The 20,981-nt window shown below is 40.3% G+C and overlaps 5 protein-coding genes across 5 annotated transcripts; 3 read left to right on the top strand and 2 right to left on the bottom strand.

The window, feature by feature from the left end:
- The first annotated feature begins 668 nt into the window (after positions 1-668).
- LOC113205554 (uncharacterized) lies at positions 669-3,079 on the top strand. The gene is made up of 2 exons (XM_052270071.1): positions 669-2,394; positions 2,495-3,079. The coding sequence occupies exons 1-2, from the start codon at positions 1,169-1,171 to the stop codon at positions 2,652-2,654; spliced, it is 1,386 nt and encodes a 461-aa protein (XP_052126031.1). The 5' UTR covers positions 669-1,168; the 3' UTR covers positions 2,655-3,079.
- A 61-nt stretch (positions 3,080-3,140) lies between these two features.
- Positions 3,141-5,452, bottom strand: LOC113205585 (M protein, serotype 5-like). The gene is made up of 8 exons (XM_026421259.2): positions 5,145-5,452; positions 4,908-5,064; positions 4,562-4,770; positions 4,340-4,474; positions 4,018-4,253; positions 3,714-3,905; positions 3,456-3,609; positions 3,141-3,366 (listed from the first exon to the last, which is right to left on the bottom strand). The coding sequence occupies exons 1-8, from the start codon at positions 5,337-5,339 to the stop codon at positions 3,277-3,279; spliced, it is 1,368 nt and encodes a 455-aa protein (XP_026277044.1). The 5' UTR covers positions 5,340-5,452; the 3' UTR covers positions 3,141-3,276.
- Positions 5,453-5,682: 230 nt separating this feature from the next.
- Positions 5,683-8,440, top strand: LOC113205584 (retinoblastoma-binding protein 5 homolog). Its single transcript, XM_026421258.2, has 11 exons — positions 5,683-5,863; positions 6,010-6,035; positions 6,122-6,294; positions 6,381-6,498; positions 6,600-6,710; positions 6,838-7,019; positions 7,098-7,217; positions 7,359-7,512; positions 7,615-7,827; positions 7,899-8,166; positions 8,276-8,440. Exons 1-11 carry the CDS (start codon positions 5,845-5,847, stop codon positions 8,380-8,382), a joined length of 1,491 nt encoding a protein of 496 aa, XP_026277043.1. The 5' UTR covers positions 5,683-5,844; the 3' UTR covers positions 8,383-8,440.
- A 75-nt stretch (positions 8,441-8,515) lies between these two features.
- Positions 8,516-13,793, bottom strand: LOC113205583 (uncharacterized). The gene is made up of 8 exons (XM_026421257.2): positions 13,617-13,793; positions 11,909-12,266; positions 11,582-11,830; positions 11,303-11,498; positions 11,073-11,205; positions 10,835-10,991; positions 10,560-10,737; positions 8,516-10,456 (listed from the first exon to the last, which is right to left on the bottom strand). The coding sequence occupies exons 2-8, from the start codon at positions 12,245-12,247 to the stop codon at positions 10,059-10,061; spliced, it is 1,650 nt and encodes a 549-aa protein (XP_026277042.1). The 5' UTR covers positions 12,248-12,266; positions 13,617-13,793; the 3' UTR covers positions 8,516-10,058.
- Positions 13,794-13,856: 63 nt separating this feature from the next.
- LOC113205617 (protein FAM91A1) lies at positions 13,857-19,978 on the top strand. The gene is made up of 16 exons (XM_026421306.2): positions 13,857-14,720; positions 15,041-15,125; positions 15,223-15,432; positions 15,508-15,689; positions 15,781-15,881; positions 15,971-16,130; positions 16,203-16,354; positions 16,443-16,623; positions 16,703-16,968; positions 17,066-17,229; positions 17,344-17,492; positions 17,598-17,661; positions 17,798-18,048; positions 18,146-18,411; positions 18,497-18,566; positions 18,670-19,978. The coding sequence occupies exons 1-16, from the start codon at positions 14,649-14,651 to the stop codon at positions 18,766-18,768; spliced, it is 2,472 nt and encodes an 823-aa protein (XP_026277091.1). The 5' UTR covers positions 13,857-14,648; the 3' UTR covers positions 18,769-19,978.
- Positions 19,979-20,981: the final 1,003 nt, after the last annotated feature.

Here is a 20,981-nt window from a genome sequence, read left to right as displayed (position 1 = left end):
TTGTGCCCCTCGCCACGAGGGACGGCCCAGTCCGGCCGAGGGAGGGGAGGGGAGGGGGGCTATTAGCGAGTACTAATCTCTCTGCCGCAGGCCCCGCGTCGGCTGCGCGCGCGACCGTCCAAGAATACGAGTTGCTTCCAGCGATCCCCGGGGTCCCCGGCGGTGGTGCAGCGGTAAGTGGCGAGCGGTGGCGAGGGCAAGAGCCGCCCGTAGGGGTGGGGGTGGCTCGGGGGCCTCGGGGGGCGAGAGAGGGTGGGGGCCGCCTTATAAGCCCGCTCCCCCGGCCGCTCTCACCCGTCTTCTTTCAGTCGTGCGCGCGGAATCTCGGAATCATGCTGAAGCTGTGTGTGCTGGTGAGTTCTTACCGGGAGCAGGTGAAACTCGAGCGCGTGTGTACGCGTGTTTTAATTAGGCGTGTCGATGAGTGGTTGTAAAACAAACGAAAGAAACTTGGATACTGCGCAGTCCTCCGATGATGAGCAGGCTACCCCGTAGGGATCTGTCAATCTCGGCACCGTTCGTGGGCGTGTTGCGCAATCTTCATCGTGCATGATACGGCCAAAAGAGGTGCCGATTGCAGCTTTTACCATATACGTAGAGACAGAACTTAACTTGAGTCAGCAGCCAGCACATTTTTGTGGGTATAGAAGGAGGAGGAGTAGGAGGGGCACCCCAGATAGTTAAATTTACAATTTTGTTCGTAGAAGATATACGTTTATTATGAGTGCAACACTGTACAGTTCCGGGTCGGCGGACTTCCCCCTGGACAGAGAGCCAGCGAGCCAGCGCGTCTGCAGCGGTGCGGTCAGCTTGGCCTGTGGTCGCGCAGTTGTGCCATATAGATTGATCATTGTTTTTCCCCGCCCATCCCGACCAGGTGGTCGCGGCGTTGACGGCAGTGTCCGCCGCCCCAGCCGCAGCCGCACCCCAAGGCCAGCAGGAGCTGCCGCCCGCCACCCTGTTCGCGCCGCCCCCGCCGCCGGAGGACTTGGAGATCGGACCGCCGCCGCCGCCGCTGGAGCTCGAGGACATCCAGCCCCCACCGCCCCCCATCCAGCCGCCGCCGCCACCCCCGCCGCCTCCACCCCCACCACCCGCGACCTCGCACGTCGAGTTCGAACTCTCCCCGAGCCGGGAGGCGCAGGACGACCCGTTCGTGCCCGCCACCATGGCCTTCATCGCCTTCAGCCCCGCGCCCGCGGGCCCCGACGTGGAGCCGGCCCCCGCGCCTCGCAGCCTACCGTACGTGCCCTTTGCGGTGTACGGGCCGCCCGCCCCGGCCGTCCCTCCCCTCCTCCGTGCCCCCGCCAACCCGTCCCTCTCCCCGCAAGGTTTGGGGCTCACCCCTAACCAGGCGGGCAGGGGTCGGTCGCCTCCCCTCACCGCGTCTCTGCCAGCGAGTGTGACGAACCACTTGGAGGCGAACCAGGAGTACAACGAGATCTCGTCGGAGTGGGGTGTGCCGTACGGCGCCCTGCTCAAGGCCCTCGAGCTGGAGCAGCGCCGTCTTCTGCAGCAGCAACGCCTGGTGCACCAGCAGCGGCAGCAGCAGCGCCGGCTAGCGGGTGTCAGCGAGGAGCCCCTCCAAGAGTTTAACGAGATCTCGTCCGACTGGGGAGTACCGTACGGCGTCCTGCTCAAGGCCCTCGAGTCGGAGAAGCGACGTATCACGAGGAACCGGCAGCAGCAGCAGCGACAACAGGCGGGCGTCGGCGAGGAGCCCCTGCAGGAGTTTAACGAGATTTCGTCCGACTGGGGTGTGCCGTACGGCGCCCTGCTGAAGGCGCTCCAGCGCGAAGAGCAGCGCATCCTTGGGAACCTGCGACAGCAGCGCCAACGGGCGAGTGTCGGCGGCGTCATCGGCGAGGAGCCCCTTCAAGAGTTTAACGAAATTTCGTCAGACTGGGGCGTACCAGCGAGTGCCTGGGCGCTGACGCTGCAGAAGCAGCGGGAGCTGCTTGCTAAGCAGTCAAACTTGTTGCGGCAACAGCAGCAGGTGCAACAGCCAGAGGAGCCTCTCCAGGAGTTCAACGAGATCTCATCCGACTGGGGCTTCCCTTCCAGTCTACTGGCGAATGCGGCGCGTTCTGGTCTTGTGAACATCAATCAGCAACAGCGCACACCGGCTCAGTTTGCGCAGCAGGCAGTCAACTCCAAAGCAGGACTGCAGCCAGTGCGAATTGCACCGCAGACGACCAAGTCCACAGGACTTCAGCCTGCGCAGATTACTCATCAGCCGGCGATGTGGACGGGACCTCGGCAGCCTGTGCAGGCTGCGCGGCAGCCCGCGCAGTCCACGGGACCTCAGCAGATCCAGGCCCGTAAATCCACCACCCCCGCGCAGCCTCCGCGAGTCAATCTAGACATCAACGTTGAGGGACGCTTCGTCTACAGGTATTGACACGTTGCTGCAAATGTATTTAAGTCCATGCCACACCAGGTTAGAGGAGTATTGTGCCTTGATAACGTTTTGTTTCATTTGTTTGCCTTTCAGCCATCTGGTGGACGGCTACCTGTTTACGGGCCCCCATCGTGACTCTCCACTGAGTCTCGCAAACTCTCCGGCCGTCAAGCTACTGGGTGGATCTTTCTCCTTCGTCAGTCCCGACGGCATTCCGGTCAATATCAGGAAGATTCGCTATCACAACCCATAGTTTCTCATCCGACTCTAGTCCAGTCGCCCGAAATTTAGGGGGCGAGATGGGGTGCATAGGTAAAATTAAAATGTTGAATCTAACTTCTGTTGACTTCATGGCCTCAAATGGGCGGAGGATGTAACTGAAATGTGATCAAAAACGAACGGTGATACTACTTTAGATTAAGCAGAACTTGAAAGTTTGTAGAAGTTTAAACGTATGTGATAAGCTTTGTAGTTAGTTATAGGAACACTACCATCAGTAAAATACTTTTAAAAAATAATTGTTTTTGAAATAGAAATAGAAATAAAATTAAAATTAAATTAAATTAAAAATTCTTTACCTTCTTGCCCCCATTACAAGAAATAATCTTACTTTGCATGTGGATTCAAATAAGACATGAAAAAAGGGCCCTAAAAGGGCAAAAGAGAGGTTTCATTAGATTAAGATCATCCTATGCCTAGCACACCAAACCCACCTTTTTCTTAATGAAGACATAAGAAATATCAAAACATTTTCAAATTTTGATTCCTTGTATAGAAGACAATTACATTCAATTACATTCTACATAAATTATTGACAATTTTTGTTTTATCACTTAGCCATATTTCCTACATGAAAAATTGTTTCACCATTAGATTTAAGACCTTTTCTTGGATTGTTGAGCCAGTTTCATTTCAGCAATTTCACCATCAATATATTCAATTTCAGAGCTTGTAAATTCTTGTTCCTAAGAAAAAGAAAAACAGAACAAAAATTGCTACATCACATACTATCAGATACTTTCACAAAACCAAATGCTCAAAAACGAAGTGTTACCTTTTGGATTAGAGATGCATAGAGCTTTTCGTAAGATTTATTTAATCTAGTATTTTCCTGAAGTAAACTGTTAACCTCTTGTTGTACATTATCAATAGACTCAAGCACAGATTCAAGTTCAGAGCTCTCCGTATCTTCTAGGGCTTTCCGCTCCCTGCAATAAAGTATAGTAGTTACAGACCAATCCTAACGCTTCTGTCTTCAAACACTCTCTCGAAACAAAGCATGTTAAGAGCAAGTAAAAATTTGTCAACTCACTCCTTTAAATGACGTATGCCCTCCTTCATGCTACTTTTAGTTTTCTCATGCTGTAGTTCAAGAGTGGTTATTTGAGTTGTGAGACCTGAGAGATCCTTTTTGAGTCCATTCAGTCTAGCCTGAGATGCCTCGGTTAAAGCGGAATCTGATTTAAGTTTCAACTCCAAATTAGCTAGCTCAGTTCCAAGTTTTCTGGATAAAATATAGAGAAATTAGATAAGGTGCCAAAATATAAGGAAGTAAAACTCAATTCCACAAGTTTTCATCTAAGTGCAGTACTAAAGGCAGAGAAAAATTAACTTACTTCACTTCCTTGGCTTGATCAATAATTTCTTTGAGTAGTATCAGACGATTGTCTTGTCCTTTTTCCACTGTTTCAAGTAAGAGCAAGATCTTTTTCTTCTCCTCAGCTGTCTCTTGTGATTGTTCCAATAGAAGTTTGGTTTCTTTAAGCTTATCTTGTAGGTGCTTGTAACTGTTTTTAAGTACGTCAGGAGATTGTACTTGTTGAGCTTGCAACTTATGGTAGGTATCCTTTAACTGCACAGAGAGAAAGAAAATTAAACTTAAAACCAAAATTAGAAAACTTAAATAGAGTCCAATTCAAAAACCAAATTAATGGGTACCTCATTAATCTGGGACTGGACCCTACAAATATGTCGTGCAACATCTTCCAATTCTTCATGTCTTTTGTCACTCATTTTCTCAAGAGACACAGTTTCATCCCTCAATGCTTCAAATCCTAATTTTTGGATATGAATCTGCAAACAGAAAATATTGGTTAAAAAAAGGCAACTAATAAAGATACCAAAAATTCAATCTTGGTAGAGAAACAGATACCCAATTACCTGTTGTGCACGATCCTGCATTTTGACTTTCTTTTCTGCTCTCTCGTTTTTCTCTCTAGCAATTTGTTCCCGTTTAGCCAATAATTCACTCAGTTGAGATTTACGTTCACCAACGATATCAAGTTTATCTTTAAGTTCGGTCACTCTTGCATCAGCGAAATTGAAGAAGTTAAGGAGAGTAAACATAAATGCCGAATTTCTGGCAGGACCTGTAGAATCAGATAAAAAAAAAAGAACAATTTTGTAGGGCAGAGGAGATTTGCACGATTACCGGTTAATTCTGCAATAATGAAGCCCAGAATATAAATTTCATACTGCACTGGATGTTTGAAGATATGAAACTTACTGGGATCAACCAGGTCATTCAACCCAAACTGCAAACCATCTTTCGTATGAAGCTTATTTAGTATGGTCCGTAGGGACTTCATCAGGCTGATAAGCTGAAAACTCTCTCGAAACATTTCAGGATGGGATATTCCTTTAAACTGATCTTCAAGTAGCGTCTGTGACAAAGATTTCACTAAGAGATTAAATAACACAAAAAAACAACTCATTGACGACAATGCTTTTACACGTTACTTACACCAATAAGTTTGTTAGGATTAAATTGGAGTTGTTCCAGCACATATAGATAAAAATTTATGACAAAGTCCTTTTTAGGAAACTTTATGTCAGCAATAGTGCACTGAAATTCAGGAAATGTCGAGGACAAACTATCGAAAACTCTTGAATCTAAAGTCATTTTCTGCTGTTGACTGTTTGGCTTGTGGACGCTCATAGTGGTGCGAGATGCGAGATACCTCTTAACTTTCTTTCTCAAACGACCGAAAGACCTAAACTAAACCACTAAACACAACCAACCACGAACAAAGCAGAACACAATATCTAACGCCTCCCCCGCTCTTTATTTGAAACGAAAGGTACCAACCATCTACTATTTAAATAACGGTTCGAATAGGAACATTGCCCACATTGTATTGATTATCTGGTTCGACAGAAATCTTACTATGTGTAAGTGTTTTGTTTATTTCTTCATTCTATACCTTTATGCATCCAAACTCTTTGTATATGTCGTGAATTTTTCTTTTTGAGCTGATGGTGACGTTGTGTGTGGGTTGGTACGTGCATCGTGCCAGTGGTAGCAGTAGGTAAATGTAAACAACTGTTCAGCTGTTTTGTTGTTGTCTTGCACGATAAATTAGCGATTTATGTGCAATCCCTTGTTAAAGCGTAACACTTTTGTGGTTTCCGAGATATTTTAATGTACCATCAGATCTACCAGCATGAATTTGGAACTATTAGGTTAGTTAATACTCAGGCAGTTATAACCGGCATTAGTGTTGAGGTTATGTAGCTAATGTTGTCAACATAGAAATTTTCTCGAAATTAGTTGTGTTTGCCCCCAAAATTTATATTTATTTGAATTATAACACTTTTTATTTTTGCAGAGTCATTTGGTCAAAACTATCCTGAGGTAAGATTTAACTTTCCGTTTTTGGACTCAGTAGAATGTTAATTTGATAGTGTGATTCCAAAAGTATTCCTCTCTCTTTTTCTTAGGAGTTTGATGGTACCTTGGACTGTATTTCTTTGGCTGTAACATGTGCTTTTAACAAACGTGGAACATTGCTAGCTGTAGGCTGTAATGATGGTCGAATCGTTGTTTGGGATTTTCTCACCAGAGGTATAGCCAAAATTATAAGCGCCCATGTTCATCCTGTGTGTTCTTTGAGGTAAGAGCCCAATTTATGTTTGAGACAGAAGTTAAAGAATTTGACCCTATTTGTTTGAATTATTAAATCACTTTTTTGCTTTTAAGTTGGTCAAGAAGCGGACATAAGCTTTTGAGTGCTTCTACCGATAACAATGTCTGCATTTGGGATGTATTAACTGGAGAATGTGAACAGAAATATCGTTTTCCCTTACCAATACTAAAGGTTAGCTGGTTTGGTTTCAAGTATTAGATATTAATCTGCTCAAAACACTGATCTTAGTTTTTTATTTAAGTAACATCTTCATCCAAATTTCTCTTTGTCAGGTTCAATTTCATCCCCGCAATGACCGCCTCTTTCTTGTTTGCCCAATGCGTCATGCTGCTGTCCTGGTTGATGTGGATGGAGAACATAAAGTTGTTCCCCTTGATGATGAGGTGAGCTACACAATTCTCAGAGCCATTTTTGGTTTGTGTGCAGTAATATTATTGTTGAATTGAACAATGCATTTGGAAATATAATTAAGAACTAAAGCTACAAGTATTTGTTAATTTTTATTTTCAGTCTGATCTCAATATAGTAGCTGCATTAGATCGCCGTGGTCAATATCTCTATGTAGGCAACTCTAAAGGGCGAATGCAAGTATTTCAACTTCCAGAATTAACTCTTAAAGCATCTTTTAAAGTTACTCAAGCAACAACCAGTGCAACAGCTATTAAAAGTATTGAGTTTGCGCGCCGAGGAGAGTGAGTATGATTTTGCAGGACCATTCTGTAAGAAAAATATTTATGCTGTATTTTTATTTTTTTTATTTTTTTTTGTAGTGTATTTCTTGTTAACACAGCAGATCGTGTCATTCGAGTGTATGATACCAAGCAGGTTCTATCTTGTGGTAAAGATGGGGACCCTGAACCCTTGCAAAAACTTCAGGATCTTGTTAACAAGTAAGAAAAATTTCCTTTGGCTGATGATTCTCAATCAATCTGTAGTGATAGTATTAGTATTTTTAAAGATTGTGCTAAAACTCAAAGACAAACCTTTCAATTTTTGAAATAATTTATCACTAATTTTATCATTTTGCTTAGGATGATGTGGAAAAAATGTTGCTTTTCGGGTGATGGAGAATACATCTGCGGAGGCTCAGCTCGTCAACATGCTCTGTACATTTGGGAAAAAAGTGTTGGAAATCTGGTCAAAATTCTTCATGGAACGAAAGGGGAAATGTTACTTGATGTTGTGGTAAGTCACCCTCATTGCTTGCATAAAATTTATTCCCTCTTTTTAAAACCAGAGTAGTTGTCAGGTATTTATTGGTATGCTAACTGCTTTTTGTTTTACTAGTGGCATCCAGTGCGACCAATAATAGCCTCCATTTCAAGCGGAGTTGTGTCAATTTGGGCTCAAAACCAAGTGGAAAATTGGTCAGCTTTTGCCCCTGATTTTAAAGAGCTTGATGAAAATGTTGAATATGAAGAAAGAGAATCAGAATTTGACTTAAGTGATGAGGACAAGTCTGTAGAATTGGGCCCAGAGAAGCAAGAAGAAGATTTAGAGGTAAACTCAGAAATAATCCATCTAACTCTACCTTTTAAACTTCATTGTGATTTTGTGTTATCTTGTTTTAGGTTGACGTAACCACTGTTGATAGAGTAGCTGCTCTTTGTAGCTCTGATGAAGAGACAGAGGACATGGCCTCTTTACAATTTTTACCCATTGCACCTGAGGTTGAAGATCCAGAAGATGGTGCATTGCCAGGTGCAGCTCAGGCCAGTGGTAGTGGTGCAGGCCAAGAAAATGATAAACAACGAAGCAAAGAAAATGACTCTCCAAGCCCTGCCAAGAAACGAAAATATAAAACACATGAAATAAAGCTTGAAGGAGCTCCTAAAGATGGTTTGTTTCCCAATCAGATTTTGATGTGTACCTCTTGACCATCGTCTTTCTACATCGTGCACTCTGGTTCTTTTGAGTTAACATTCTTTTGTTTCTTTCTTCAAACCAGAAATTCATCCGCTGATAAGCAACAGAACAAAAGATAAACCACCAGCTGGCGGAAAGAAAGCTAGTGGAAGACCAAGAAATGAGGATCGGAAGAGATTGGGCAAATAGCTGGAAAGGAAAGAATTGTGTAAATAATGTGTATAAATAAACTTATGTTATTACTGTTTGTTTGGTTTGTTGGTTTGTTCCTCAAATTATTTTGATTCTTCTGGTGGGTAGCAATGGTAAAATTATTTAGACATTATACATTTACGTCTCAATGTTGAATGCATTTAATTAACTTCTCACATAGAAATGATTATGGACACTTTTGCCTATATAAAGAGGTGATAAAAACCGAATGAGCTCTAATAACCTTCCTCTTACATCTTTTTTTTTTTCCAAAATAAAAACATAAAAAAAACACACTGAATCATGTCTCTACAAACATCTTAAAATCAATCTTGTTTACCAGACATGGATAAAAAAAAAAATACTGTTAAAATAGTGATTTGAGCTGGAAGATGAAACTTTTGTACTCATTCCATATAGTACATATGTATATCAGCAATAAATAAAATAACCTGACAAAATGTTCTGACAGTTTTGACAACATTCAGTGCCCAACATGGTATTTTTTATTATTTTTTTTTTACTCCTGGGCATGGGCAAAGTTACACACTTGTCTACTGATCTCATAATGAAATGAATATGTAGCTCCACAGGGTCTTCAAAATTATTAAGATACTATAATACCTGTGTACACAGGATATGGGATGAGAAAATGTACATATAAATCATATGGTAGTAAATGTACTATAGTTGAGAACAAATTCAAAATAATCTACAAAATTTAGAGGTACAATGGTCAGAAATATCAACAGTAAATTGCAAAAATTCATCTACAAAAGAGTCTCAACATACATATTTATCCACGACAGACACAAAATGTTAAGTGTTCAGCTCAACATGAGTTCTGAGCGCGTAACACACAAAATCATCAATTTGGTTCCTCAACATCTCCCAAAGCTAATTTCGAGCTCACATTATGAATGAATAAGCTGAATTGCATACATTGAGTAAACAATGAAGGTCATCAAAGAATCTCGTCATTTCCTATACAGAGAAATTATTCATCGATGACCAACAAGTTCAGTTGATTGTTGTAATCTAAGTTAACAAATGTAATGTTGAGCAAGCTTCTTTTGAACTTGCAAATTTACATGGAGAAAGAGACGAGTACCTCCCTCTACCCCTGTACATCAGTTCATCTAGACACTACATACAATCTGTGAGATTGAAGACAATTTTGAACTTCGGCGAGGCAGAAGTCCAGATTAATATTTACATGAGTCAACAATCACAATCTTATAAAGCTTTCTCTTATCTAACAATACCAAAAATCCCTTTTGGTTCATCTGCTCCAATTTCTTTTGCTACATTACTGCACAATATGCATAAAACCATAAATTACAGGGTAACTTGACTTGAGTTGGTCCCAGCTCTGCCTTAAAATCATTCTGGGTTCCTTATCAAGGTGAAAAAAAATCAAAAACTAGAATTTTTATTTGATATCCTACACTAAAGTTAAAGTTCCATTCTAAAAAAATCACTTTGATGGGAATATATTAACATTTACCCCACAGGGCATATTTCATTGTCATAAGCATTAATAAATATACGACAATTAAAGAAAATACATAGTTAAAAAGAAACAAACAAAAAAATTATACCAACAACATTTGACACACAAGCCCAATTATCAGAAAATCCAGTCTAAATTGATCTTATGCTAACTGTACTTTTTACACCTTGTTTGCCCGTTTGCTCGCACGTGACTTTAAGTGGGCAGCTCGCCGCACTTTAGTTGCAATAGCAAACTGACCAGCTGTGCTGGATTTTCTTTTTACACCTACTCTAGCGGATTGTAATGGCTCTTGTAGATCTGAGGTACCCAAAGGGTTCAAGGGAACTGCTGAGCCAGCTGAAGAGGTTGAAGGCGTAGCTGAGGTAACTGAGGGATTTGAAGTGGTGGCCGTGACATTCAATGTTGAAGCTGATGAGCTAGTTTCTGGTAAAGGTGACTCAGAATAAGAACTTGACACTGGTCCTTGACCAGAGGTGGCAGGCAGGGCTGACCCAGGAACTGTTGAGTTACAACAAGGATCTTCTAATCCAGCCCATAGACCATGAAAGGGGTCAGCTGAAAATGAATTACATGGAACTGTAGCAATTAAAAGACAAACAAATGACAAAATGCATAAGTAGCAAATTTTAGAATCAGATCAAACTAAAAAATTTCATACTACTGTCTGTAGGTGCAGGCGAAACCAGCAAGCCATCTAAAACACCTTGATTTGCTAATGCTTTTAAATCTTCGCCTGGTACCACAGGAATGGCACTTCCACAATTTTGACAACGAGGGGGATTAGCTGGGGCCTTAGAACGCCAAAACTGAAGCTCCGTCTTGCATTTGTTGAGTTCCTGCACAGAGATGATTTGCAATATTACTATCACTTTTCGACATAGTAGATCAGTGTGGTTGTACCCAAATTCTTGACTTCATTTGAAACAGACATACCTGCAGTAATGTGCTGAATTTTCGTGATGTCTCTTCACTTTTCTTATCATTTTCATCCAACCGATTTGCATACTCCAAAAGAAGTTTTTGCTGGTCTCCAATTTTGGTTTTGCAAGTTCGTATCTCTCTCTTGAGTGCCCCTAACTGGTTATTATATCTGTGAAAAAAAGAGAAGAATTAGTGCTGATAGGATGAAAAATGTTGAGGTTAATAGAGAGCTGAGGAAAAAGATCATTACCTCCTCATCCCCTGCTTAATTTTACGGATCCGTTTCCTCAATACCATATTTGACTGAGGGACTGGCTCCAGAAAGTTATCCATCTCAGGCGAGGGCACCATAGGATAGGGTACTAGTGCATTGTCATCTTTTCCTGAGAACAAAGTTTGTATTGTTGACAACATACCAAAAACAGCACAGAGAGCATAGACTGATATTAAAACACAAATGGAGAAATGATAAACACATACTTGTAAAAGAGCCTGAGAAGTCCAAAAAATCAGTACCAAAACATGAGATTTCTGGAAGAGTAGGTTCAATATGCTCTTTGAAATATTCCATGGCCATAGTAGATAAATCAAACAATTCATCAGTCACTTTGTATGGCCGAGACAATTTAGGAGTATTTTTTAAGTAGTGCAAGATTCTAAAAACTTCATCTAAAATCTGGGAGAATTAAAAGCACTTGTTAGTACAGTTGTAGTATTTTTTTGTTTACTTTTATTAATTTTTTTAAGCAATAAAATTACCTCGCCTGCAAAGAAACAACAGTGTTTTCTTTCAATGTGTTTCCCAAATGTCATCTGCAGTAAAGTGAGCCGCATGTGCAAAGTTTCAACTATATCAGACTCTAAGGCAAGATGGTGGTGTCGCCGCGCTGATTCCCTTCGAGGCATTTTAGCTCGTATGGCTTGGAATCGACTGAGCATCATGTTTTGGAGTCGATGGAAGGTAGAATTTAGGATGTTACAAGAAACAGCATCCAGTTGTTTACAAACCTGTATAAAACAAAATTAATTTAGTCAGTTTTGGAAATTGTAAAAGATAATCAGAAGAATGTAATATTATGTATCTACCAGACGAAGCTGTGCAACTTTGTGGTATCCCACATATGAGAAGATTTTTTCCAGAATTTCAGGAGGCATATCCAGAAGATTGAGTGGCTCTACAATAACAGAGCTAGCACTGCTAACTCCACTGCTACTTGCAGAGCTGCATATACTTTGCACACTTTCTAAACTATTAACACTTCCACTGTGCCCAGCATTAGCTACATTGCTGAGGCTCAAGCTACTAAGCCCCTCGTTTGAAGTACTTGCACCAGTTGAGCGACTTCTTGACCACGTAACATTCGAGTGATTTGTATCATTATTGTCTCCTCCACCTCCATTACAGGACTGTCTTGTGGAGACCATTTCAACTGTTGCAGATCACCTGAAAATACAAGGAGAGTTAGGGAAATAATTGTGCTGATAAGGTGGATCCACAACAGACACATCAGATACACCAGACACATCAACACATCACACATCACCACACATCGTATGATTTTTTGAGGTTTCACCCTTAAAAAATTATATGATGTATGGTGATATGTGATGTGTTGATGTGTCTATTGTGGATCCACCTTGACATGATAATGATAGTATTGGAGACCTAGTGGGACTTAATATTAGCAAAAGCCAAATAAGGATAATTCATCTGTTCTAGTGCAACCATTGAGCCCAACCCTCAGAGTAGGAAAATATTAAACTTACAAAACATACATCTGTCTAAATTTCAACAAAATGTTTCTTTAAAAAAGCAAAGAGTACACTCAGACTTCCATGAGTTGAGTGCATTTCAAAAAGCAAGAACAAGGTAAGCAGGTTAAAAAGCAAAGTATGGATTTTAAAACAGATTAACTAGTTCCAAAGGAACCGGGTTCATTAATATTCAACGGCATGTGGTGACGCTAGTGTAATGTTTGCGGTACAAAATCTGTAACCTACATCTACAAATTTCGTCCGATCTGGAATCTCAACATCGACAGACACGCGGGTGTGTCCGAATATAGACAAAATGAGAGGTCCCAAAAAACTATAGCAAGCGTGAAAATGGAGATCAATGATACGAGTGAAAACTAGGGGAGGAAAACCAACAAGAAATATGGTTCTTAAAAAAACTAATAAAGGGGGAAAACGGGCCTACTCGAAAGCTTTCCTTACCCCGGTCGTCAACGCTCTGGAAAAAATGCTATTATCATAGCTGGAGTAAATAAAGAGAGTGTAAGACGATTCGACGAATCGTGCTTTAAACAAAATTTCCTTGGACTGAGAGAAAGTTACAATTTCGCTAAATTCGTGGAGCATTTAAGAAGACCAGGTAACAGACCTAACTGCTGCAAAGCTGCAAACCTTCAACAGCAGCATCGTACACTAGCGCTAAGATCCGCGAATTGACGGTGAAGATGCGAACTACGTACATGTCAACGTTGATCGTTTATCTTAAATATTTTCTTTTTAACAAAATAAAGAACACTGCTGCTGCTGAAAAGGTGTTCAAACTCCACCGGACTTGTGAACAAACAGACATACCCTTTAACAACCAAACAACTATATAAACCATCCAACATTAACCTCAAAGGACAAGAAGCTTTTTCTTGCCTAGATGTCCTTGTCGACAGCAGACATACCCCTTTCGGAACTTTACTCGTTATACTTCCCATGTGTACGCACATATCAGATACACATAAAAACCATGTTCACATCTCACACACATAAATTTTCTTTTCGGTGAACAAACCTTGAGAAGTAAACCAAAGATGTAGTCTTTCAAGCCTAGCGGACCCAATCAGTGACGCTGCACTTCAGATTGTTTTAGAGTTCCTAACTTCACTATAAATTCTAAACCAATGCATCAACATTTTTCAGTGAATTGAAAGTTTTTGAAGACTGGATTAAACTTGCAACAGTGTGGTGCTCACAAGGATAGATGACAGTTTTTTAGAAAAGACTAAAATATAATGTGGAAACTACTCAACGCTACTCACTGCGTTCGTTGAATGCACCGTCAAGAAGTGAAAGTCACTAAAAATAAAATGTTTCTTCTCCTACTGGAATCTTGCGGAAAGCTCGGAGATTCGTGAAATTAGAAGTACACGACAATAAACGACATAAAATTTTAAAAGACAAGATTCAGGTGCTTTTCCGAGAAGAAGCTTGCGAAATTATGCAAAATCTCCCCGAAAGCACGACTTCATGCGCATGCTGTAGGGTATGGCATTGACCAATGTATACGTCATTCAACGAGACAATTTTTGAAATTTCGAAAGATAAGGAATTTTGGTGAGAAGTGACTATAGAAACACCTCTTTGGTTGAGATGGAATCAAATGAAGAAATATTGTTGTGTTCAAACACAGTGTTTACGGGCACTGAACGATGTATGGATGCTTCTAATGATAGTTTTTAAAATTGAAAACAGGAACAGTTCAATCCTTTTCAAGATGAGTGACGATTCATTTGAAATACTAAAAACCTTAATTCGTACAGTGTGAGCGAAATTTCTTTGTCTGACAAGAGCGCAATTTCACTTCGAAGCGAAAGCATGTCGTGTCAAGGTGGTTCTACAGTTCAAATATTCGCGCTTTCAGCTCTACCACCGCCTTGGAAAGGGAATGAAGATACTCGTCTTTTTATGTATTTTGTGTTATTTTGTTTCTAGTTGAGGTGTCGACGTAAGGAGACCAACACCGAAGATTCTTGCACATTTCTTGTTAATCTTGCTAACAGTATTGTATATCCTTTATGTTAGATGCTCATAGAACTGTATTGAAATGCAAAAAGACGTGGAATTCCACATCAGGCAGAATCACGATTGGAGTAAATTGCCTCAAAACATAAAACAGGTAAACAAATGTCAAGGGGTCTGTCTGCTATGCAAACAACTGTCACATCCTTATATTTTGTGACTCATCTTTCGTTATTTTGCATGTTATTTCGGCTTGATTTTATGAAATTCGTATATTCTTTTATAATACTGTTTTTGGATTGTCTGATATCACTTAATATAATCTGTCAGTATTCCTCAAGGTCTCCTTCAAAAGGAGCCTTAACTTTTTCTTTACCTCCTATATTTTGACTTTTTATATTATTTAATCAAATTGGTTGTATGTGCTGAGTTTGACAACTTGTTGTTCATAATGTATTTTCATTTGGATTTTCCTAGCGACTGGGCAACTCCCAAAAGGAATACAAGAAATGCATAACATATTTCAGTATAAGGAATCAACTTCGTTTCAGAGGAAGCTTAGGTAAATATTACAACCAAGTGGACACTTTTAAGAGTTCATACAATGACACATGTAAATTTGCCCAATTAACTAATTCAGTATGATTTTATTGGAACAGTTCAGTATGTGAGAAAGGATGAAAAGAGATATTATGAGGAGCTACTTGAGTTTTCCCAATCACATCTTATGCTGTACCCATACCATTTAGCTGATGTGATGGTGAAAGGCCTACGTGTGACACCATTTCAATACTATTTAAATGTGATGGGATCAATAATGGAACAAGAGCGTTCATATGATTCACTGCCAAATTTCACTGCGGCTGATTGCAAGTATTTAATCAATTGAATCTCATATTAATCAGCCAGGGATAGTATTCTTAAGCTGTTACATTCTTTCGCAGGTCTCCGCCTGCTTGGCATTGGCCGAAATGAGTATATAGAATTAATGAATCAATGTAGGTCTGGGCGTAAACTTTTCCGACGAAAAAATGTGAAAGATTTATTGCCTTCTAAACCGATTGACATTACTATGGAGAGTTGGTGGCATGTTGATGTTGGCTACATCACAGAGGAAGATATTAAGGTCTACAGTTTAGTGATTACTTAATATTCTCAATTTCTCAGTGTCTTAGAAATTATAAGATTTTCAATTAACAATCTACAATTGTTCATAGATGGTGTCAGAGCCTGAAGTTGCCATGATTGATAAGATTATTGATATGGGAAGTCAACGAGCCGGGGATTTGGATTTCAATCTAGTGCATGCACTATACAAGTATATTTCAACAGTTCAAATTTATCTCTACTTTAAACACATTTTTTTGTGATGATAGCATTAAATTTGTCTCTTTCTTACTCATATAGGAAGGGCCTCATATACTTGGATGTTCCTGTAGATGACACAGATTTCATTGTTGTTCCTCCCCTAGAAGGATTTGTGATGAACAGAGTCCTTGGTGATTATTTTGAAGTATTACTTTATAAAATATTCGTATCTATTGATGAGCACACTTCAGTAGGAGAGGTAAGACAAAAAACAGACAACACATTTTTATCTAACCTGACATCATATATGACTGACATCTTTCCTTCCCAGCTAGCAAGTGTCCTACAAATTGATGCTAATCTTGTCAAGAATGCTGTTTCCCTCTACTGTCGACTAGGTTTTGCAAGGAAAAAAGTAACTGATTTATGTAGTACGCCTAACCATCTCTCATGGAAGCAGGTTACTGCTGAAACAACAAAAAAGTAAGACTTTGAAATTAAATTAGACATAACTGTTTTATGTTGCACTTAATGGATATCTTACATGAACGTCTCCTTTGCACATATCCAGGTTAGCTTCCCCCCCTGACGAACACCTTCTTCAGGAAATCAATGCAGCTCTTGCAGAAGCTGATGCCTCAAGTGGTACTGAAGAAAGTGAAGCTACCCTTGCTCAGCCTCGTGCCAAACGAATTGCTTTCCTGTTTGATTCAACTCTGACAGCTTTTCTTATGATGGGGAATTTATCACCAGTGAGTGGGACTGTTTGCTTTTGTAAACCTCATTGTGTATACTTTGTATTCACAGTATTATTATTAAAATGTGTTTCAGGGGCTGAAAAACCATGCAGTGACTATGTTTGAAGTTGGAAAGTTGCCAGATGAATCTTTAGATAGTTTTCTACTGGAATTAGAAAAAGTTTCTGTGGAAGGGAGCGAGGGGGAAGGGGAAGCACAGCGTTACTTTGACCATGCAGTTATCCTACGATCTACAATATTGTTTCTTCGACAAAATCGTCGCTTAGACCTTGTGCGTTGCGAATCACTCCTTTCACTGGATTTTGCAACATGCACTAGACTTCTCAACAAAAATTATGCGTAAGTTAACTGTGCAAAAAATCTAAAAAATAATAACATGTTTTTCTGACCTTAATTTTTGTCTGAATAATGAACATGTACATAATTTGTGTTTTAGTCTTCTTGTGTCTATGGCTCCCCTGAGCCGTGAAATCAGGCCAATTACAAGTATGGAGCCTCCTCATTTGGGGCCAGCTATTCCAGAAGTCAATTCAGCTTGGTTCAAATTATTTTTGTATCAGAAAACAGGATATGGTCCACCCTCTCTCCTTTTGGCCAAAGGTAACTTCTGAAATATAAATTAATCTATTAAGTTTTTAAGATTTTCGTTCCCAGCTTATATTCATGTGAGAAGTATCGAGTACCCTTGTTTGATTTTGTGTAATTGTGGTTCAGGTACAAGGCTGAAACGTATGCCATCAATATTTCGTAATTTTGATAAGGTTTTAGTAACCACATGGGGTCATGATCCAGGTGTATTACCTGTTGCAAATATTGTTGTAACTCTTAATGATGCTCTATGTCACTCATCTGTCTTAGTCCAGGTATAGTTCTTTTTGTTGTATCTTGATTGATTTTGCATCTTTAATTTAAATTCTAGTATGCTTTCGTAAAATGTGGTTTCTGACGAAGGACTTTATTCTCCTCAGGCTTATGGAGTTCTCAGAGGGGCTGAAACAGCTCTTGTTCCTTTTCCTTTCAAGTTAGCCTCAAGTATGTATTCTTTTTCTTTTTTAGATAGTCAATGTATCTTTTTAATTTAATGTTTCATTTATATACAGAATACTCAATTGATACTATAGTTATTTTTTTGTATTTAAGAGTTTTAACTTATTTTTGTTCCTCACAGAGGAGATGCCTCTGGATTGGCAGAGACATCCAGCCATAATGAGATTATCAGAGCATGTAGACTTAAAACACAACTGTGGTTTTGTGACCATGGTATACCTAGGCCCTCATGATAACATTGGAAGAAAAAGAGAAGCTTTAAACCCATTAAAATCACCAAACCCAATTGAAAGACAACAGAGTCCAGTGAATGGTATTACTAACCAAGAATGTGCAAACATACTGCGGGAAGAAGTTGATAGTTTGAAACAAGTATGAACGAATTTCAGTATTGTACTCTTTGGTTTAATTGATACTCAGTACTTTACTGTCCTTTCAGTATCTATAATTTTGTGAAATCTCTGTTTAGGAGGATGGATCCAATAATGCAGAAACTAAACATTCAACACCATCATCTGATGTTTCCTCAGAATGTGTAAATTCAGTCAAAAACATGTCTGATCAAATTGCTGATAAACTTAAACTTGACATTCCTACCCAACAGTGTGATTTATCTGAGGGATGTGATGAATGGACTCTATTGGACTGTTGTTTTGGGGTTCCTCTCTTTGATGTTGAGGCAAATAATCAAATTTGCAAATCCATTACAAGTTGTGGATTATGGGAACAAGAAAGGTGCAGTATTTTGTTATTTTGTTAAGCTGGTTGCATAAGTTCGCTGTGGCAATTATTGTAACTTAAATTATTTTCTGTTCAACAGTTTGGAAAATTTAAGAATAAGTGGAGAAAAGCTGGGTGAAAGCCTTCTTGACTTTATTAAACAATTCCAAGTTAGTATTTTCCGGTTCCATTGTTGTCTAATTGGCTCCTAAGATCAATCTGGAACTAGATGTAATATTTAAAATGTATGTTACACCATCATGTTTGTTACAGGATGATGTTCCAAATATTGGCTCTGAACCTCCGATTGCACTTCCTACGCACAACCTGATATTCCACCAAGGAAAGATTGATTATTGGAATGGGAAATGATGTTTTTCAAAAGATTTTACAAGAGACAATCCTTCAAAAATATATTAGGATTTCAAGTCATAAAATTTTTATAGAATCTTCAGAGATCTATACTAAAAGGAAAATTAAATTATAATTGAGATATTGTATTCTGTATTCTCTTACAAACCATCTAGAATAGAATCGTTTTCAAAGGTTCTGTGTAGTTTTTGATGAAAATGTTTAAAATGCTTCCAAACCTGTCTTTTAAATCTGAAGTACTGTAGTGTCAAATTAAAATTGTCATACTGTGATATGAAGTTTGCATTCAAAAAGCCACTTGAAGACTGTTTTAAAATGATTGTAGACTTTTTCACTCTAGAAAAAGTAGATTAATCAACACAGCCTTTTTATTTTATTCCATGATGATTTCTTTGGATCTCCTTCTAGGACATCCCATTTTAGAATTTTAGAGCAGAAGTAATAATTAATCTTGCTAACTTTTTTTTTGATTTTGGGAAACCAGAACTATTTTTGTTCCGAATTGAATGAAGCATGGAGCTACTTGGTCATTTCCAGGATCATTGTGAGAGCAATTTTTCATTTTTTACAGAACAGTAATAATAAAAAATAGACCTAATTATTAGTAAGGTTTTCGTGTAGATTCTAGTCAATTTTTTCTATAGAATATACTGAAACCATGATAGATTTAGAACTGTGTCTTTCTGAAGGAATGTGCTCACTTTCATGATTATGTCTCTAACTGGAAGCACCATTTGTCATTCATTCCCCCTAGCTTAAGCTATTACCTATTGTGATTAAAACTTTCCAAGAATTTTTCTGCCAGATTTTGCCTTGTTTGTGGCAAAAATGGTCTGATGTCTCTGTGATGTTAATTTTTTTTTTACTTTTAATTATGTTTTTTAAGGTATGTTAGTTGATGCCATTTTACTCAACCACATTCCGAAAAGATATTTTGCATTGGTATAGCTTTGTTGAAAGGAACAGGGCTTACTCTGTTATGTATTGCCCCCGTACTGGAAGGTCTTTCATTCAATGTAACCGATTAACTATTCTTCACTTGCAGATCTACTTTGAACCGAAGTTATCACTTGGTTCTTATTCTTATTACTTATGTTACTTTTATGTTGAACCTTTTCTTGATGTTGGCACAAAATGAAACTATGTATGTAAGTCACTAGTATTTTCTATGTGTTATGATATTACAAATTTTTGTTAACACCATGAGAAAGATTTCTTCTGTGTCTTAAAACAGGATCCTCCTTTTCCCCATGGCGCTTATATCTTTAACTTATATCAGTCATCATGAACACAAGCGCGGAAGTATCTTGGCAGTCTATAGACTCGGAGGGATTCTCAAAAAGTGAGGGAGAGGGGCCCTAGCAATGGGGGGTGTAGTGTATTTTTTTTACTGCAAAAAAAAAAGTCTACAGGGCTAAAAGAAAACAGACAGTCCCCTCGACCAGGCCACCAGTTTTTCATCCAGCTACAGCAGCCCACTGCGAGCGAGGAGTATGGGGAATCCCAGTCGAAGGGAGACTTTTCCTTCAAAGTTTTTTTACAAGCTTGTTAAGGTGGCCATGATAAATGAATCACCGTATGGGTAATAACATTCCCCTGATAGGGTGACTGCAGAAGTATAGCCTAACGCCCCAAACGCTTCCTTTCGAAGTCCCTTTAAAAGAGAGGCCCAATAAACCGTACGCCACTCGTGTAGATTACGGCTGCCCGATCGCTTCCACATCCTTGACGGGGCCAAGAAGGCCCCCGTCTTCGCGCGGCCTGCGGCACGGCTAGCCGAGGCGGCGCAGGCGGAGCGGCCGCCGGCTGCGAGGGGCACGGGCACGGGGTGGCAGCGTGGGGGGCGGGGGCGGCGCGGGGGCCGGGCGGGGGCCGCGCCAGGCAGGCAGGCAGGCACCCGCGCCACGCCACACCACACCAGTCGCGCCGAGACCCGCCACGGAGCAGCACGCTCTAGGGCACCGCAGGGCACCATAGGGCATCAGGGCACCGCTGGGAGGGCACTCGACGTAGGGTGACCCACAGGGTGACCCACAGGGTGACCCGCACGGGGTGACCCGCGAGGCGACCGCTAGTCCGCGACTCGGCGTGTGTGTAGGCGCGCGCGTGCTGTCGTGTCGGCGCCCCCGAGTGCAAGTGTTTGTTGTTGTTGTTGTTGTTGTTGCTGCTGCTGTCGTTGTTGTGCGTGCGTGCGTGTGTGTGCGTGTGCAGAG

This window comes from Frankliniella occidentalis, unplaced genomic scaffold (genome assembly GCF_000697945.3).
Source record: "Frankliniella occidentalis isolate FOCC.00 unplaced genomic scaffold, Focc_3.1 Scaffold110, whole genome shotgun sequence".
Lineage (NCBI taxonomy): Eukaryota > Metazoa > Arthropoda > Insecta > Thysanoptera > Thripidae > Frankliniella > Frankliniella occidentalis.
Note: the sequence above shows the minus strand (reverse complement) of the source record. Positions and strands in the feature narration are given on the sequence as shown.

Excerpts from the sequence above, each read along its gene's own strand:
- LOC113205554 (XM_052270071.1), top strand. The coding sequence starts at position 1,169 with ATGGCCTTCATCGCCTTCAGCCCCGCGCCCGCGGGCCCCGACGTGGAG. Across the intron at positions 2,395-2,494 it reads GAGGGACGCTTCGTCTACAG|CCATCTGGTGGACGGCTACC; the intron begins GTATTGACACGT and ends TTTGCCTTTCAG.
- LOC113205585 (XM_026421259.2), bottom strand. The coding sequence starts at position 5,339 with ATGAGCGTCCACAAGCCAAACAGTCAACAGCAGAAAATGACTTTAGAT. Across the intron at positions 3,906-4,017 it reads GATCAAGCCAAGGAAGTGAA|AAAACTTGGAACTGAGCTAG; the intron begins GTAAGTTAATTT and ends TATTTTATCCAG. Across the intron at positions 3,610-3,713 it reads GGCATACGTCATTTAAAGGA|GGAGCGGAAAGCCCTAGAAG; the intron begins GTGAGTTGACAA and ends ACTTTATTGCAG.
- LOC113205584 (XM_026421258.2), top strand. Across the intron at positions 6,499-6,599 it reads TTCCCTTACCAATACTAAAG|GTTCAATTTCATCCCCGCAA; the intron begins GTTAGCTGGTTT and ends TCTCTTTGTCAG. Across the intron at positions 7,218-7,358 it reads CTTCAGGATCTTGTTAACAA|GATGATGTGGAAAAAATGTT; the intron begins GTAAGAAAAATT and ends CATTTTGCTTAG.
- LOC113205583 (XM_026421257.2), bottom strand. The coding sequence starts at position 12,247 with ATGGTCTCCACAAGACAGTCCTGTAATGGAGGTGGAGGAGACAATAAT. Across the intron at positions 10,992-11,072 it reads ATTAAGCAGGGGATGAGGAG|ATATAATAACCAGTTAGGGG; the intron begins GTAATGATCTTT and ends TTTTTTTCACAG. Across the intron at positions 10,457-10,559 it reads GCCTGCACCTACAGACAGTA|CTGACCCCTTTCATGGTCTA; the intron begins GTATGAAATTTT and ends ATTCATTTTCAG.
- LOC113205617 (XM_026421306.2), top strand. The coding sequence starts at position 14,649 with ATGCAAAAAGACGTGGAATTCCACATCAGGCAGAATCACGATTGGAGT. Across the intron at positions 17,493-17,597 it reads ACTCATCTGTCTTAGTCCAG|GCTTATGGAGTTCTCAGAGG; the intron begins GTATAGTTCTTT and ends TATTCTCCTCAG. Across the intron at positions 18,567-18,669 it reads ACTTTATTAAACAATTCCAA|GATGATGTTCCAAATATTGG; the intron begins GTTAGTATTTTC and ends TGTTTGTTACAG.